Source organism: Limulus polyphemus, unplaced genomic scaffold, assembly GCF_000517525.1.
Source record: "Limulus polyphemus unplaced genomic scaffold, Limulus_polyphemus-2.1.2 Scaffold1260, whole genome shotgun sequence".
NCBI classification, from domain to species: Eukaryota; Metazoa; Arthropoda; class Merostomata; order Xiphosura; family Limulidae; genus Limulus; species Limulus polyphemus.
The window spans coordinates 26,632-45,563 of NW_013666870.1; the positions used below are offsets into that span (position 1 = coordinate 26,632).

At 30.4% G+C, this 18,932-nt stretch overlaps 1 protein-coding gene across 6 annotated transcripts in view; it reads right to left on the reverse strand.

Annotated features, from left to right (window-relative positions):
• The window catches only part of LOC106462829 (stress-activated protein kinase JNK-like), a 68,856-nt gene that overhangs the window by 7,081 nt on the left and 42,843 nt on the right, over positions 1–18,932 (reverse strand). For 5 of the 6 annotated variants that reach the window (XM_022390201.1, XM_022390198.1, XM_013922790.2 and 2 more), the window contains 8 exons: positions 16,859–16,917; positions 12,088–12,226; positions 9,504–9,669; positions 5,522–5,593; positions 4,461–4,646; positions 3,877–4,001; positions 3,334–3,397; positions 2,821–2,907 (listed from right to left, as the gene is read on the reverse strand). In XM_022390201.1, coding sequence (XP_022245909.1) covers positions 2,821–2,907; positions 3,334–3,397; positions 3,877–4,001; positions 4,461–4,646; positions 5,522–5,593; positions 9,504–9,669; positions 12,088–12,226; positions 16,859–16,917 — 898 coding nt within the window. Of the gene's footprint in view, positions 1–1,330; positions 1,348–2,820; positions 2,908–3,333; positions 3,398–3,876; positions 4,002–4,460; positions 4,647–5,521; positions 5,594–9,503; positions 9,670–12,087; positions 12,227–16,858; positions 16,918–18,932 lie in introns of all 6 variants that reach the window. The other variant, XM_022390202.1, reaches the window with a different exon arrangement.

Sequence of the window (18,932 nt, forward strand, 5' to 3'; positions counted from 1 at the left end):
AGTCATTGAATAAGTGATTCTTGTAAGTACACACAAGCAAAGCAAAAGATATGGCTGAAGCAAGCATATTTAGTTGAGGGAGTGTGTGTGCATGTTCGAGAGAAAGCACCAGCCTTTTCAGTTAAGGGGAATTGGAGAGTACGCATGTATGTGTAGAAAAGAGAGAGAGGGAGGGAATGAGCAGAGAAACAAACGAAAGCTCCACATAGTGTTTAAGTCGTTTTAACACATAATTGATTAGGGATAGAATGATTAGGAGAAGTCCTCACACAGAGAAGAAATGTAAATAACAGCCCTCTTGATTACACATTACCAAAAACAATCCAGCCTTTTTAATTTGATACGAATTGGTCATACTGTTTGCCTAAAATTACTATATTGATAACTTTGGCTTCAATTCGCAGTCTCAAAATGAATTCTGAGGCCACAGCCACATAGCTCATGTTACTTCCTGCACAGTTGTATCTGTACCCCAGGTTTGTAGTTTTAAAGATGTAGCTGTGAATATGGAACAGACCCACAGAGAGAGAGACACACATTTGCCAATCAGTAATCACGATTCCCTATTAAAACCATGCTTAATGTTTACACATAATAACACAACTGTTTGTGCTTCTTCACTGAGGTTTCTAGTTGATTGTATCTCAGAAACTACAATTTTAACAAATGATACAGCCTACCTCTACATGTTTCAAAGCTAGTATTCAACATAACAGGTAAAGAAGTAAAGGCTTATTGTGACTATTGCCACAGCGAGATACTGTAAAACTGGAAAGGGAACAATGCAAGTTTTTTACTTTAGTGAAATGATTTTAAAAAAATAAGAAGTTATCAAATACAAGTTCCTCTTCATGATGATATATTTGTGTAAAACATTCAATTATTTTTGTATGAAATGCTACATGAAGGTAAGAACAATAAATCCATACAGCATTCATAATACTGAAATGTTGTTTCTTAAGTATATTTTACATTTTATATTAACACATGAGCTTGTAAATCAAAGAAAAACAATATATATACATATATACGTATTAAGTGAGAAGAAACTTAATATATTTCATTCTGAGTTGTGATACACATAACTGTGACATTCATGTAATTTTCAATTAATGAACTTTAAAGGCAACACTACATTTTAAGGAGGATTTTTTATCATTTGCTAAAAATAGCATTTTAACATAACTATTTACTAATTTTAAAAAGTTAAGACTGCTCTTTTCTCAGACTAATTTAATTGTCTTCTGGGGTGGTATAAACAAGGGCAAACATGACAGTTATGAAAGCAAAAAAAAAAATCACGATTTGACATTGTTGGAAATATACTTGCCTTCTTGGCAGACCTCACTGGAACCATAATAGGAAAAAACAAAACATTCACAAAGGAGACAGAAGGTCAGGAGAATAGTAGATACAAATTAAATAACTTAACAGAAAATTTTCTATAGTTAAAAAATCTTCTAATAATTATTAAGTTACTTAGTAAGCTGACCTCTTTCACTGTACTCAGTACATCTTTCTGTGAATGAACATAAAACAGAGGTTATCATGCTCTGCTTTGGTTTATACCAAGTTGGGCCCATTATTCTATGTTTGCTTTTATTCAAATTTGGTAAAAGAAATACAAATATTTCTAAATTTTTTCACAGATGATTTGTAGGTATGTTTGGAACAAGTTTTAGATGAAAGAATTCAACTGATCCAATTGTTCACAAAGTAAGAACCTTTAGACAAAAAAATTGTCAACCAACCAAACAAACAATTCTGTGATTATAAACCATTTAAATAAGGTATTTGAAGGCAAACATTCTATATGACTAATAGAATTTCCTAAGCATTACTATAGATTTCTGAAACTATGCAAAAAATCAAGCCAAAATAATGACAATTTAAATAACCAGAAGTGTGACATAACATAATCCACTACAAAAGTAATGCAACTCTATATTATAACTACAGATGCTAATATATTGTTATTTACACTTATATGTTGGAAATCTAAAATAAAATTTAATTAAAAAAAACAAAAACAAAAACAGTTATCCCTTGTCATTCACAGTTTTACCAGTCGAGGTTTCCAGTATTTAGGGTACAGCTGCAGTCCACCCTCAAAGCTAGTGCAAGGCTTACACTGTGCTGCATTTCGCATGCCACGCACCACAGTATCCCACGTGTTCTGTCTTTGTTCAACCATGGTGTTTCCGTGCAAACCTTATCATGTAACCTCTCGGAGTCCTCCACCTGCTTCCTCTGCCACCGCTACCTATATTACTAATGGTATTCGCGGTTTTAACATTCTTGGCAATTTATAGAACCTATCCCCCATGAATGGCAAGGTATAACTGTAGTAGCTTATTTGAATACCTTATCTTAATTTATATAAAACTGGCAAGTACACTTTTTTTTTATTTGCTAAAACATTCAAACCAGAACATGGATCAGGTTTTTGATGATAATTCTGCTTCTGTCTAACAAAGGGAAAAAATATTCATTTACCTGAGGTAGAAAAGGTTAAATTACAGACTCCCCACTTGCACAACAAAGGACAGAAAGAGTGAAAATTAAGTTTCCTAGTAAACTGATATATTTTTTTTCATACTTCACCCTTAAGTAACATTGTCACAACACATATCTATGAATAAAGTATTTTAAATCATTTATTTGAACAGGTTCTCTTCTGAAATTCTCATTGGTGAGATTGATTTATCTTCTTTTCTTCCATGTGTTAAAACTTTGAAGACAAATTATAAACCACCCACTCATCCATAGATGGCTCAAACACTAGACATAACAGAGAAAAAAAAAATGTATTTCACTTACCCACTTGAGATTTATGATGTGGGTTTATTGACAGTCCTAGTGTGTTGTGTGTCTTTTCATATTCCAGCACTTCTTCATATATAAGTGCTGTAATTTAAATACATCAAACAATTTTTACCTTAATCGTAAAAGGCACATCTGTGTTTAAATTGTTCATTCTTTGTGGTGACTATTTTATACAAAAATTACAATTGTAAAATTACTGATAATTAAGTATTATATCTATGGAAATGAACGTGTTAAAGACCCTTATATAAAATAGTTTCAGTAAGGTCAGTTATACAAGTACTGATAACCATTTAAAGAAAATCTCAAAAATATGAGTGTTTCTAGAATCTATTTCTATATTTACATTTTTAAATATTTACTGAAATACAAGTTAGTTTTAACTGCTGAAATCATGATAAAATACTTAAAACTGTTGACCAGGTACAGATTCAGTCAAAGACAAAAGGTTCACGTACCTTTCTTAATTTTTCAAAAATAAAAAACACATATTATAATAATAATTACCTTTCCACTGTTCAACTGTATGTTCCCTCTCATCCACTGAATGGTCATATGGTGCTGGGGCAGGCTGTAATGTTATACCATTTTAATTCTTTTAATACTCTAATATTACATATGTGCAAAGACATTTTTGAATATTAGTCTTGTACTAAATTAAAGCCTAAAACTGACCATGCAGGTTTCTATTTCTGAAATCTGAATGAGCTTTAAGTCAAAATGAATACTTTTTTGACTCCCCACCAGAGGGTTAAAATAAAATATATGAATTAGACCCCATATAAGCTTTACCTTTCAATTAATGGACTTACAATACATATTTTGTCTCATATTTTTTAACATTAAGCAAAAAATTCACACATACTTCATTGTAAAATACTGAAGTAAACCTATAACCAGGAATTGTTTTTATGAAACTTATCTCAGGTACATGCACATGAATAAATGAAATAATCAAGTAGAATGGTAAACATGTTTTGACAAGTAAAAGTCTAAATAAGTGCATATGAAACTCTAACAGAAATGATAGCTTATTATCCACATACTTACAGCATGGACCTCACTTTCCTCATACCATACATTAATGTATGGATGTGAAAGTGCCTGATCCACTGATATTCTTTTCTCAGGATCTATTATTAACATCTTGGATAGCAGATCTCGAGCTTGACTAGCTGTAAATAATTAATAAATTCAAATGTTATGTGTGAATGTTTAATATGAAAAACATTTTGATACATTAAGAAGAAGAAGAAAAAGAACACTTGTTTTTCTGTTTGATGTTATTTCTTGGGAAGATGCTTCCACAATGTAACTAGAAATATTTAAATGCTAAAGCATAAGAAATTTAGGAACTATCCAAAACATTATAACGAGGAACAGAAAGTGAAGCATCACAATAATTTGTAAATGTTTATTAATATAAAGTCCAGAATTCTCTAGAAGGTTATAAAATGAGCTACAGCATACTGGTGTGTTTTAAGACATTTTATCTACTTTATACTATTAAATGTTTAACGATATCAAAGACTGTTATTTATATATTGTTCAAGATAATAATAAATGTTCCTTCTAAAAATTAACAATTTCCTATTTAAACAAAATTACAAAATATATTTTATTGAGAGCTATACCTTTTAGTCTACTATGTTCTGAACTGTCAGCAGGAAAAAGGAGATCTGGGAACATCTTTTCAAAAGAGTAACCTGTATATTTAGGCCTATTCTCCACATAGTTTCGAACAGTGGGTTGTAGTCGCCTCATAAAATCAGGGGAAGGAGTTCCAAACTGTTCAATGATTTTATTCCACTGGTCAATATCTAAGCAGAAACTAAGGAAAAAAGGTAGATGCTAGCAAATGCATGAGTACTAACAAAAGTCACACTGATAACGCAACAATAAAATAGAATAAATAAACATTGTGATACACCAAAATAAGTTTATTTATACTAATATATGCAACACAGGGTTACATCCCATTTTTAACACCTTTTCTGTCCTCTTTTCTAGTGGGAGAAAATATTTTGTAATAAAAAATTCTAAAATATTTCTTTGAAAAAAAACACTACATTTCACAATGCAAATTACTGTAATCATTATAACTATTTATTACTTATATAGTTTAACAACATAAAAACCTAATGTAAATGGTACAGCTTGGATATGAATGTAAAAATGTTATTCACAGCAGTAATTAAAAAAATCTGTAATGGGGGGGGGGGGATGGGCTCAAGACCCTGCTTTCTTGCCCTTATGCTCCAAGAGTGTCCTTTTTTCTCTGTCATTAAATTTGTTGACAACTAATTATTTCTAATACTGTAGATTGTGACATGTAAAAATTCTACTTTATCCTAAAGTTATAAATAAGTTATTCGAAACATCAAATATACTATTTTTAGGCACAGGACTAATGATATTCGTAGCAAACATAGCTTTAATTTTTTAAAATTATTAACTGAAAATGGTATGTTCTTTCAAGTCTAATAATATATATATGTTCTTTACAAAAAGAAAAAAAAAAGAAAAATATCGCCATTCAGTTATAAAATCTAATTATATGAAAATAGTAATAAACAATTGTACATAGTTTTGCTAATTATAATTTTATATATTAATCTCCCACTCTTTTTGTAAGACTTAACTTTTTATTTTCTTATACACTATGATCATGATTATATAATGCTTTGAAAGATACGATCAGTCCCTGGAAAGAGTACACCTCCTCGAATCATTTCTCCCATGATACAACCAACTGACCAGATGTCAACTAGAAAATTAAAATAAAATATTTCGTAAGGAGGAAGGCAATACATAACACATTACAATAAATACTGATTCACACATACTACTATGTGCAATAAAACTTACAGACTGGTCATAAAAAATGTTTGCAGTAAAATATAACTGTTCTTCAAAAGGTAAGTAGTTGAAAATATTTAAAATTTCTTGAATTTCACTGCAAGCTGAGCAACTATATACAGTAAAGTATGAAATGTGTATTTAAAATTTCTGTTACATGACTATTAAGATTACTAAAGTAAAACTAGCATGCTAGTCGAACTTTTAAACTACACTTAGTTTTGTTTCAAACTAATCATAATTTTACACAGTGCTACAATAGTGCTAAATGCTGCAAAGCACAAGAAGACTGAGCTTGATATTCTGTAGTCTATGTTTTAAGCCAAGAAAAAAAATTACAAACAAAAAAGGCTTCTCAAAATAGCTTTCTTACTACTTTTGTTACCATAAGATCTAAGTCCCCCCCCCTTTCCTACTTAGATCATATAAGATCCAAGTTCCTCTCCTACTTTTACCACCATAATAGTGTGACCACATTAAAAACCACAAGTTTCCAGACAAAGTTCCAGATTGAATTACTCGGCACTAAGCAGTATGTTTGCACGCATGAGCAAGTTATGAGATAAAGAAGGAGGAAGAAACAATTTTTCCCTGACTTTATTCAACTTTTCAGGTTTTTGTGAGAATTATTAATTCTTTCTAACTTTTCCTTAACTTTTTTTTAACTCTTATTTCTATGATTCCCTCTTATTTTTATCACTGTGAACTCTGTTTTCCTACTACTATTGTCATCATAAATTCATGGGTAAAAGCATCCAATGGTAATTAAGACTGAAATGTATCTACTGGCTGGGGGTTTGAGGGCTATTTTGGATAATTTTCAGTATCAAATTCTATCTTGACTTTATAGGAAAAAGAAATTCAGAAATCACTTACAACTTGTCATGTTACCAGATAGACCAATCTGATAACCACACAAGGCTAACCAAATTTTTTTAATGTTAATAGTAAATCTTTTTACATGTATGCCCAATTAATTTCTTACAGACTCAGTTGCACATAAAAAAATTAACCAACTATGACCCTTTCTTTGTAGAAATTATAATGGTTGGAAGCTTAGGCAAATAAAGATTAGAACAGTGCTAACAGTAAAATTCAAAATGTGTTTATTTCACATTAAATTTAACACCTGAGACATGAACCAGCCCAGCATCTTTTAGTACTGAGCCTATGATAAACAGGGATGTTATTCCATAAACTGGTGATTTAGGGTTATTTCGATAGATTTCGATAAATGATGCTTCACACAACTTCTAAAATGAAAAAAATATATAAAAAATAAATATTAATAAAAATATATGTTTCAACTTCAACTCTGCATCTTTTGGCTTTGCTGTGCCTTTCCTTTCATAAAATATTGAAACTAATGATTTATTATATATGATTCCAATCCCCCCTTTTGAAGATAATGATACTATTGTGCCTGTTTTTTTATGTTTTGCTGCCAATGCAGCAATTAATTGATGAATCTCCAATTCAGCTGGTATGTCAAATTGATTGGGATATCTTCAAATAAATTCTTCCCTAATCTGACCTGGACCAACAGTTTAGCATAACTGCTACACTTAAACCATCATGTTCAAAATCACAACTAGAACCGCTAAATCATTTTACTTTACATTTTTCAAGTTAACTTCTCCATATTAGCTCTTATGGTTTCGGATCAGGTCACAGGGCTGGTCCAGCAACCTAGACCTTGAAAATAGTGCCAAATGTCTTCTTCTTGTCTAATCAAAACAATCCAAAACTTTTCAGAGTGACTCTTTTTTTTTTTTATCCATATCAATGCCGAGCTAGCTCACGTGGCAAGTGTTAAATTATGCTTTGTAATCATGCCTAGGAAAGGCCATTTTGTTGGAGAATTTTCACCCATGTAAGTTCCTAACTATTTTTGTCACCATAAGTTCTCTTATCACTTTTGTTACCATTTTTGAGGGAGTGATGAAGTAATAAAGCTCTTTGAGTCCTGAATTTATTTATTCACATTTTGAAATTATTAATCTAAACATCATTTGTACTATTAGAAATCTTACACACTACTCTACTCTTTAAAGTTTTTATTTTTTGTTATCCAGCACAAAAATATTGCTTTTAGAGTGTCATTCTCAAAACAGTTAATCATAAAGGTTTAAAATAATTTCATCAGTAATATAGATTGATTTCAATTCTTTATCTTAGCAATTTACCTAGGTGTTATTTTCTGTTAAAAAAACGTTTATAGTATTCTTTAATTAAGAAAATGTTACACATAACTGTTAACTACATCAGTGTAGCTTGAAAATTTTAAAATAAAATTAATAACATAAATTAACAGACTAATATAACTATGTACACCAATTTCAGCACATGATGTTCTTCCTACATGGTTGCTGTCTGGTCTGGCCATCTTGGTGTAAAATTTCTTCTCTTACAAAATTCCCAGCCAACCCAAAACTAGTTAGGATTAAGGTCGTTATGGAGAAGAAGAATTTCAGCATATGGTGTTAAGACATATTCATATTTTTTTGTTTCATATTCAACTTTTCTCATTTAAGAGTTGAAACTTCAACACATCTTAAAATGTGCCCAACATTTAGATAAACAAATTATTTGTTTCGTTTACATTTAGAACCCATTAGTTTATGTTCAAGCACAAGATGAACTGAACAAATACACATAGGTTTTTGTAAAATGAAAATATGGTCACAGCACAACTGTTAGAGAATATCAACTCAAATCATCTCTGCATTTAGGAGAGAACTAAGTAACATTTATAATTCAGTGGATTGGTTAAGTTTTTTGTGTGATAAACTAAATACTTTACCAATGTTTTCAGATTCCTATAAGTTTTAGATTCCTGTATGATCAGGACACTATACCTTAAAGAGTATACAACACAGATTCGAGTGCATTAAATTTAGATTTCACATTAAATCGATAAAAATAGCATAAGTTTCCGAGAGTTTATGTTTGGAAACATAAAATACACTCCAATTTTATGGAGATTTTGAAAAATAAATATTTAGAATTTTTTTCTCTTTATTTTCCAATTCTTTTGATGACTGTTTCAATTCATTTATAGTTATAAATACTGCTTTTGGTAAGTATTGGGAATAAATCATAGCTTTTGCCACAAATTAGTTCATATGTATATATGAATATTTTTAAGAGTACATAAGCATAAATCAACTTCTATCATATAAATGGAGATCTGAGTATCATAAATGTTACATATATTTTGCATGCAGTATGTATATTTAGAACAGCAAGAGTTTCACAAATTAAAAGAAAAAATACTAGTAACCTTTGATTAACACATGTACATATGTAAACAAGAAATGCAGCAGTACCTAATGTGGTTAACGTTAAGTAAACACCCTTTGTCACACTTATAATAAAATCTCACAAGTGCATGTAATGTGTCTACTGGTGACTAAAGAAAGTAAAAATAGAAAACTGTGTTAAGTAAGTCACATGCTAACTAGTGTATTCATTTGTAATATTCAACTTCAGGTGAACAGCAAAAGCAGGGCTAGTAAACTGTGGAGAAGTCATGTCTTAAAGAAGACTGCTTTAATGATTAGGCCTTTAAAATGTGTAGGAAAGCAGACAAAAAAAATATCTCTCCACATATTTGTTTCCACTTTATATTTAAAGATGTTTCTTTTTCATTTTTTATGTAGCAATAATGCTCTGTATGTAAATAAATTAAACAAATATCTTCAATGATGACATGGAATATCCACTGTGATCCTTTGCTATAACAAGGTATATGCCTTTTTTCAGAGATAATAGGTTGCCATCCTACATTAATCATGAGAACAAGGACAAACACTAACCATTATCTTTATAACCCATTCCTAGGATGACTTCTGGAGCTCTGTAATAACGTGTCACAACATAAGGGGTCATCATAAAGGTTGTTCCAGCTGTTCTAGCTAAACCAAAATCTAGAATCTTCAGGGTACAGTCTGACTTCACTACTATATTACTGGGTTTTAGATCCTGGAGGACAAGAGTAGAAAGCATAAAAAAATACAGAGAGAACACTGATTTCTATAAGTATTATCATTTAATAGTAAACAATGAAACTCTGAACATTTTGTTATAAAACAAAACTGTACAGTATGTGCGCTTAAACCAGCAACATCCAGAAACCATAATACATATACACAGAAAAAAAAAGTTAATAAAGAGACATTCTGCCTGTCTCCCATAAAAATATTTATTTGTTATATATTTGCATAAAAGTCCTAATTTTATCTTCTATGAAACTTCTTAAGTTTTGCTGAATTAATTTTTTTATGCATAAGTATAATTCATTAATTATCCTTTATACTTTCATTTGTTTAGTTAATTATAATTTCTGTTTTTGTAGATATGTATTAGAATAAGAATTTTTTATCACAGAATGTTATTAGTATATATCTTGTGGTTAAAAGTATACAAGTTAGTTAGATCACAACTCAAAAAAGTAGGTTATATATTAGCAAAGCAAATCTTATAAACTTATAGAAGTACATACTGCTATAAATCAATAAAAAACAACAAAAAACTGAAACCTATAACAATTAGAATGAATTGATGCTTATGATGTATTTTTCTGTAAACTTACATTAAACTATTAGAAAAACAAATCTTACAAATTTGATTTAAATATACCACTTGCAAGGACAGTCTACAAGTTCATTGCTTTTATCACATCAAAAGGTTTAAAATTAAAAGCACTGTTTTAAAATGAAAGAAATTTGGCAGAGAATATTTAACACACTGAAAATAAAATCATAAAAAGTATTGAATTCACAGATAACCAGCAGTCTCCAACAGTAACCAATGCACAGAGACTTAAATAGTGGTGAATAAATAATTTGAAACAATGATAAAATCTTGAAAAGTTTAACAAAAACAAAACATTAATCGTGAATTAGAATAAATCTATATAGACTTCCATAAAAGTTAACCAATAATCTGTTATAATACTCAAAATAACTCTCACGGAAATAAGCAGCCAATAAAGAGTAAGAATCAAACCACAGACCTTTATACAGAGATTGAGGACATTTTATTAAAATGATTTTGGAACATCAACACACTATTACAGTCCATGTTGCCACACCTGGTTATGCTTTATGCATCTTTACAACAGCCCTGCAGCTTAGATTCTATTGCAAAAGGTTCTGTCATAAGGCTGTGATATTCGAAGCTTACCATCATCCATCTAGTGCAAAGTTTCCCAACCTTTTTCATTCAGCAAACAATGAGTGCTCATGCCCCCGTCTAAAATTTTTTAATATAAGTGTCAAAAGTGGTGCCAAAAGAGATATGCTCAACAACTGGACAAAAAGCATTGAGGTGGACATTGCTTGCCACAAACACACCCACACAATGATTTTGCTCAAATGTGTTGAAACAAAAACCCCTATTTCTTATGGTTTAATTTTAACAAATATAACTTTGAAACCCTCAAATCTTTTCTGTCTGCTCCATTAAAGTTTACTGCCCCCCTGAATTTTAAAAATGCCCAGGTAGGGAAACACTGATTTAGTGTATGAGAATGGTGGTTTTTCCAATGTCCGATTAAACAATCTAATCACCCAAAAATTCATAAGCACTATATCCAACAATTCGACTGGCATGTCTTTGTGTAGAATAGAATTAATACCCACTTCATGCTGAAGGTGCTTGAGGTATGTAATAGTTGAACAAGTATGTCAAGGAAGCAATTTATGTACATGTGACTTGTGTCTCGTTTCACGGATCTTTCTTCATTATGCTGCATACTATTGACTGGCAAATGCGGACAGCTTTCACCAATGTTTTTTGTTCCCAACATGCTCATGACACTACATTCTCTACCATGGCTGGTGTATGACTTGTTGCAGGCCTGTTTCATGCTAGTCCTGGTACCCCACGTTGATCCATATTTCATTGTTGTCTAATGCCATTAAATGCAAGAAATATCCATGTCTTGGACATTCTAAAGCCTTATTATGACATTTTTATGATCTGTGTTTATGAATATTTTGCATTCAAAAGGATTATTACATACCTTTCTAAAAGTGATCAATTTTCAGTGGCATCACACTGCCTATAAAATGCCAAACAATGTCAAAATGTAGTTTTGATGCATTCTGTTCCACCTCATCTATATATCAATTGTATTTGTCAATTGTCTTGTTGATTTGCATGTTCAAAATCACTTGAACATGACATACTCTACTCTCTAATTCAGAATAATAATCACATTCCAAACTTTTGTAAGAAGAAATTAACATTTGGGAATAGTAATTACCAAACCATGAAGACTCCCACAAGAATAAACCACTAACCTAGAATAATAATAAAAAAATTAAAAGAGTTTTTGTTCAAAAGAAATTTGTCAATGTAAGCAAGTGAAAGATTACTCGCACATCTGATACTTACCCTATGGATAATGCCTGCAGAGTGGAGATGTTTAATACCACACAGCATCTGGTAAAGAAGATAGGACATTCGCTCATGGTCCAAGTCCATTTGAATTACTTGGCACAAATTTGCATCCATCAATTCCATTACAAGATATCTGATTATAATAAGAAATGGTTTAAACCTAATGTCTATCATGTAATTAAAATAATTATAATTTTACTATGATCTTCTGTTCATTTTATTTTAAAATTATTTTTTTACTCTGCAATCTACATAAACTTTACTTGAAAATAAATATCCACAATAATGTCAATTCTGCAAAATAAAGTAGATCAAATTTCTGGATTTTTATTTCCTAAAGAAAAACATCTGATTGAAGCAAATACTTGCTACACCTCACAACATTTAACCATTAACTTTTATGAAGCAATTTTACTTCAGCTCTAAAATATATCTAAATAAACTCAAAGCACAATTTAATCATCAACATATTTCAGAATGACTACTTAAAAGCTGTGATTATAAGGACAAGAAGCTACAAGATGTGAATTCTACCTACAAGTGATGACCACATAATAAACTTTTACTATAAAAGTTGTTTTACCTCCAATGAAACTACCATAGAGCGTATTTGCAAACATTAACTCTTCTATTGTGAAATCCTTAGTTTTTTCATGAGCACCATGTATGTTGTTTATAATTATAAAAACTTGATTAACAATTAAAAATAGTAGTTTAAAGACAGCACAAGCTATTTCACCATACAAACTATTGTTGTTTATGCTGAAATTTTTAGATCAATTTATTGTCATATTTCAAAGTGTTTAAACCTTATATTTTGTGACAGTACTATGCAACATGCTAAAGGTACCCACTGAACAAAAAATCAGATGTGTTACAAAAGTACTTGTACTCAAGATATGTCTGTGAATTGATGGCATCAGTCTGACTCGGACAAGTTGGAATGAAGGTGATATTCATGTGAAGAATATAAACACTTTTGTACATCATAAGGTTTATATATTGCATTTGCAAAACCTCTAAGAACCTCCAAAAAGCATAATTACAGTGTTTTCAGTATCCAAGTATTTTGTATCTGGTATTTACTCTCTTCTACTGCAAACTATTGCTAAATAAGCAACTTAGGGTAAAATGATGACTGACATCAAATACATAATGCTACGTTGAATAACACTCTGTAAAAGGTTGTGGTGTGTGCATTTTAACCCACACCTATGTGCATAGAGTTAATGATGAACTAAGAGTATACCTTCAAAATAAGAGAACCTCTGAAGATGGTGTCATTTGTACCCAGTGCCATCAATAGTATTATGACCTTGCTAAATGGTGACAATAAGATAGACAGAAGTGGTCAAAGCTACACACTCTATTGATGGTGAATACTTTAAGTTGACTGAACTAACCGAGTCTCAGTTTGATGACCTGTCTTCTGGGATTTCATCTTTGAGAAATATGCATGTAAAATCCATGTGAACTTGTTTGGGGACTCTCTCATTAAACTCTATAATGGGTCATCCAACATACTTCTGTCTACAATTCTGGCTTTGTAAAATATTTTTGGTGTAAATACATTTGGCCTCATTCTATTTCTGTGGGCAATTTTGTTCTTCTGTATCTTGAAATTTAACATATTAACCACCAATAATTGATGTCTAACCTTACCAGTCCTTTTGCACTGGCCCTTGTGGAAGAAGAGAATGATGATGCTGCCATCCTAGTTTTATATGGCACATATGTGCATATAATAGAAAAGTATTAAATATCCCTTGGGGCAAAGTTACAATATGCACAAACAGCAGCCACTTGTCAAACCAATGATGGTTGCATCCACTGATGTGTGTATTATATTGGTTCTTGGTCCATGTCATTTTGACGGATGAAATAATAACAATGTAGCAATTACTCGCATATCCCAAAATGATATTGTTACTATTTGCACCTATATAGAACCACATGATTTGGCTGTTGTGGATAGAGGATTTAGGAATTCATTGGATCTCCTCTATAAAGTGGATACAAAAAACTTAGATGGCATTCTTTCTGAAAAATGGGTGTGTAACTTGCATCCTAACAAAGAATTCAATCTTTCAAGGCTTGTCAGACAGATGCATGGGTGGTAAAAGCAATAAACTACTGAACATGATGCCACCTAGCAGACTCCTTTTAGAGGTAAAGGAGATTCTTTGAGAATTGTCAATGCTTTTTGAACTTGCTATTGCCCTGCTCTCATATAAAGCACAGAAGCTGAGTTTGCTTTCATGTAATGCATACTTTAATCAAACTGGTGAAACAACTCAAGAGTCTGAAAGTTTAGCACAAAAGAGGTCAATGTGGAAAAAATGAAGCCGGTGAAGTGGTCTTTGACCTTCCATAGCTGCCGAAGAATGTCTGCAGTCACTAATAAAGTATGTAAATCAGCTGAAGTAGGTAGTATCACACAGATAAATATGTCTATCACAGAATGAGCTGTATAGCATGAGGTTAAGTAACAACAAGAATGGTGTTCTCCTTCCAAAAGTTTCAAGTAAGGTGTACCTTTCTGGATTCTGCATGACAATTAGAATACCTATGCTAGCTTCATAATGTCTCTGTTGAGCAGATGCAAGAGTAGCGAGGTGCTGTGCACAAATAACATCAGTAATGTGTCTCCTTGGACTCAACTGGCACAAGAAACACTGGCTCACAATCAGGGCTGCATTAAAGTACAGTGCTGCCCAAGGCAGATATTTTTTGCCGCCCTCACCACCTATTTACTATACTATTAATTTTCCTAACTTTTATAAGTAGATTAGGAAGCAGATATATTTTGACTGAAAAAAAAATTCTAGACACTCCAAATGATAGAACAGCTTTTTTGAGGAAAGGAGGCAATGCCATATTTTCAAAAAAGTACTTACATAATATTTTAATTAATATATGATATTGTTTTTTTTTTCATTATTGCCCATTAATGGAGAGTGTTAATTTGAATACTAATTATGAAAAATAATGGATTAAATATATTAATTAAAAAAAGGTATTTAAGTAATTATTCACGTGATTGCTCTAGAAATGAAGCCTTTGTATTAATTATGTTATTAGTCACGTGATCAGTCACATGATCGCTCGGCACTCTTAATTGGTATTTTGATCTGGTGCAACAGGCTGCAGTGATCCCGCATTACAGAACTAAATAAAAACATATTTCATCATATTTTTGCCATTTTCGTTTTAAATATTTCTTAAATTTGCTGCCCTAGGCAGCTGCCTACTCTGCCTATGCATGAATGTGGCCCTGCTAACAAATCAAACTTCCATACTTATGGTGTTCAACATGCTGCAGAAATCCTCATTGACAATTCTGATAAGCCAGACAATGACTAAAGGTGAAATGTGAACACTTAACATACATGATTTACAAAATTTGATATTTTCTATGGGTGAGTGATGGACAAGATAAAAGTGATATTAATATTTATGGGTTTTCAAGATCTGTGAAATAAGGTGAACAAAATATAAATAAATTTAAAGATTAGGTAAAATTCACATTTTAACACCCTTGTCCATTTTCAAATAAAACGTCCAAAACGAAATGAATGGGTTAAAAACTAATCATATAATCTCAAAATTTACTTAAAATATCAGTTCTTCTCCTAAGTTAAACAAGTCCTGGCTTAATTAATCTCATCACCATTTTTAATAATGAAATTCAAACAACTAATGCAATGCTTGACAAACTTTAATTGACAAATATTACAAACTATTATAATATTTACAAAACTAGTGACACAACTATGTTAAAAAAGATAATTGTATGTAATCATACTGTAAAATAATCTAAAATTACAAATGTTCTTTTATTCTTGGTCAGGGATAACTTAAAAAGTTTTGTGGAAAGTTAACTTCAAGCCTAAATCATTAAACCATACAGGTTTTACAAATTCTACTTCTTGTTGAATAAGTGATATATTTGTTATATAATTCTCCATTAAATAATTGATGTTAATTTTGAAGGAGTTAAGCTCAAAATTGAATTAAACCTTCAACACCAATATTATTTAAAAACAGCCTTTGATCTGAGTATGACAGCAAATCTACTTTAATGCTGGGAACTGCATCAATACTTTTCAAGTAACTTTTAACAACAACCTTTTAAAACTATAGAATATATGAATATTAAAAATGAGACTAACACAAAAGTCTATTCAGTGTGAGAATTGAAATTTCATTCACAAACACAACTATCAGAGTTTTGTCTAAAACAAGGAAATACCAGAAAAATTAACTTACAAAAGAAACTGTTAAGCAATAAAGTAATTATATACATTTCTTCAATGGATTTGAAAAAGAACTAACTTAATTATCATAATTATTTTCTCATTATCTTTACATTTATTCCATCAATTCAAGACTACTGTAATACTGAAACTACAAAGTATGTCACTATTTTATGGCTGTAAAATACTCCAAGAATCTAAAACACTTTATTTCAATTCATAAATACAGGCTTTTTTCACATTTATTAAACAAAAAATTGTAACTGTAATCAAACTTTTACAGAAGTAATGTATTTTTATAATTCATGAAAATATATATTTGAAAGCTTACTTTTTCAGCAATATAGTGAAACCTCAGAAAATAGTTTTTAAGAATTTTAATAATTAGCCAATCCAGAATCAAATTATTTTATGTAGAATAATATAAATACATGCATAAAATAAAACAATAAAGTGACTACAAATGATCTTAAAAACATAAAAACTACAACATAAGCTAGAACACTCACACATCTTGAAATTCTTCTAAGGTTTTTTGAGGGGTAAATGCATTCAAAAGACCTATAATCTGAAATGGGTAAAGGGTAAAACACAGTTATACAAAACATAATACTATGCAAGTTTTACTTTAACAACAGTATTAAAATATACTGTGGTCAGATAGTATAAAAACTTCTTTTAGTCAAAAATAAATAATCTAATGGAAACTTAAAAAAATGAACACAGATATCAAGAACATTCAGTCACAACTACGTTTATTTCATTTTGGGGGCTAACAAGTGCAATAAACATCAAAACAGAATTAGAGTTATTCTAACTAAATCAATATTAATAGATCCAATAAGAGTTCCTAGTATTTTGTGAAAAATACTGTTTTAAGTGTTTTGTTTGTAGTACAGCATTGCCAACAAAACCTCTTTCTTCACACCAGAGTCAATAGAGCACTCACAGTATCAATTAAAAAAACAGTAAAAAATATCATACGACAATTTGAATATAACTTCTAAAAGTGATTTGATTAGAGTCTGGCAATCAACCCAATTACATCAACAATTGTAAAATAATAGATTAATCAAAATTACAATGAAATCATTTAATGTCAGGACATAATCAAATAACTGAAATTAGTGTTTCTGATTATTAGCATTTTTGAATATTTTAAGTATCCAAGTAATTTAAGTATTGCCATTATGATTTCTCATTATTATTTTTAATTAACTCAAGGCTATTCAGCTTAATCGGTTACTGTTACAACTCATTAAAATAAACAAATAATGAAAATAGGGATTTTCAATTATTCCACCCATCTATGTAACATGAGAATAAGTAATTAGTTTAATTTAATCAATCAATGAGCCCAACAATTATTCAGTTATCAAATTCCTCTAACTGCCTAGCTTTAGATGTGATATGTTGTTTAATTGTAGTTATTGCTTTAAATGAGCCATTCTTTGCCAGCTTAGGCATTTTTACATTATACCTATGTTTGCTCTGTTTTGAAGGTGGCATGGCAACAACAGATTCTAAAGTATGCTGTTAAGCTTACTAGAGACAAGAAAATACCTCTCTTACTGAATATTAAAAGCAACTGTGCAAATATGCATGGAGATAAAACTTATATAATAATAAATAAAAAGTGGTTACCCTACACTGTCATATTTCTGAAAATGTTGGTTTGTGAAATAGCGTAATACATATATTGTGGTAATTTATGGCACAATACTACCAGATTTACTTAGGTTTTTATGAAATGATGTGATAAGATTATAAAATCTAAACCATAAAATTTTCATGTAGTTCTACACACACACACACAATATATATATACTCTATTATATAGCAAAGTGATAACAACATTCAGCCTGCTTGCATCATATTTAATATGTATTTTATCATTTGTCAAATAGCATAGGCTAGGATTTTGATTTCTTCTACTTGTTTTAAAATAAATAGATTTAGTCACAGCCACATTTTTTAAATACTGATAAATAAAATTTCCAAAATAATAAAATGAAAGTCACTCCTTTTCCTTTATTTTTGGAACTTATTTCAAATTTTGCTTTAACGAATAGCAATTCACATTTGAAAAAACTCATTTTTGAAACAATTCACATTGAAGAAATTCTTGAACTATGCCAAAATGAATCAGGTTGCATGTACAGGAAGAATTACAAACATCTTATGGCACTTATTTGGGTAAACACTGGCTATTAAAGAAAAGTATGAATTAAACCTCTTGAAAGTAAAATTTCTTTTAAATATTTCAGACTATATACTGTAGGTATTTGAAAAAATTAAACTTTTGAGTAATAAGTCACTATTAAAGTGTAAAATGCTCAAGATAGAAATGCAAGAAATATATCTCAGCTCAACAAATATGTTAGAATGCTATTACTATTCATGTTTGTTTGCTTTTCCTTTTTAACATTAAAAATTTCATACTAAAGGTGTCTGAAAATATTGTTTTACATAATTAAAAATTCATCATTTGTCATAGGTTCTTATCCAGTAAGCCTTCTTTCAACATCAGGGAGATTCTTCATTGCTGCAGGGCCAGATTGTGGTATGAATACAATTCTAGAC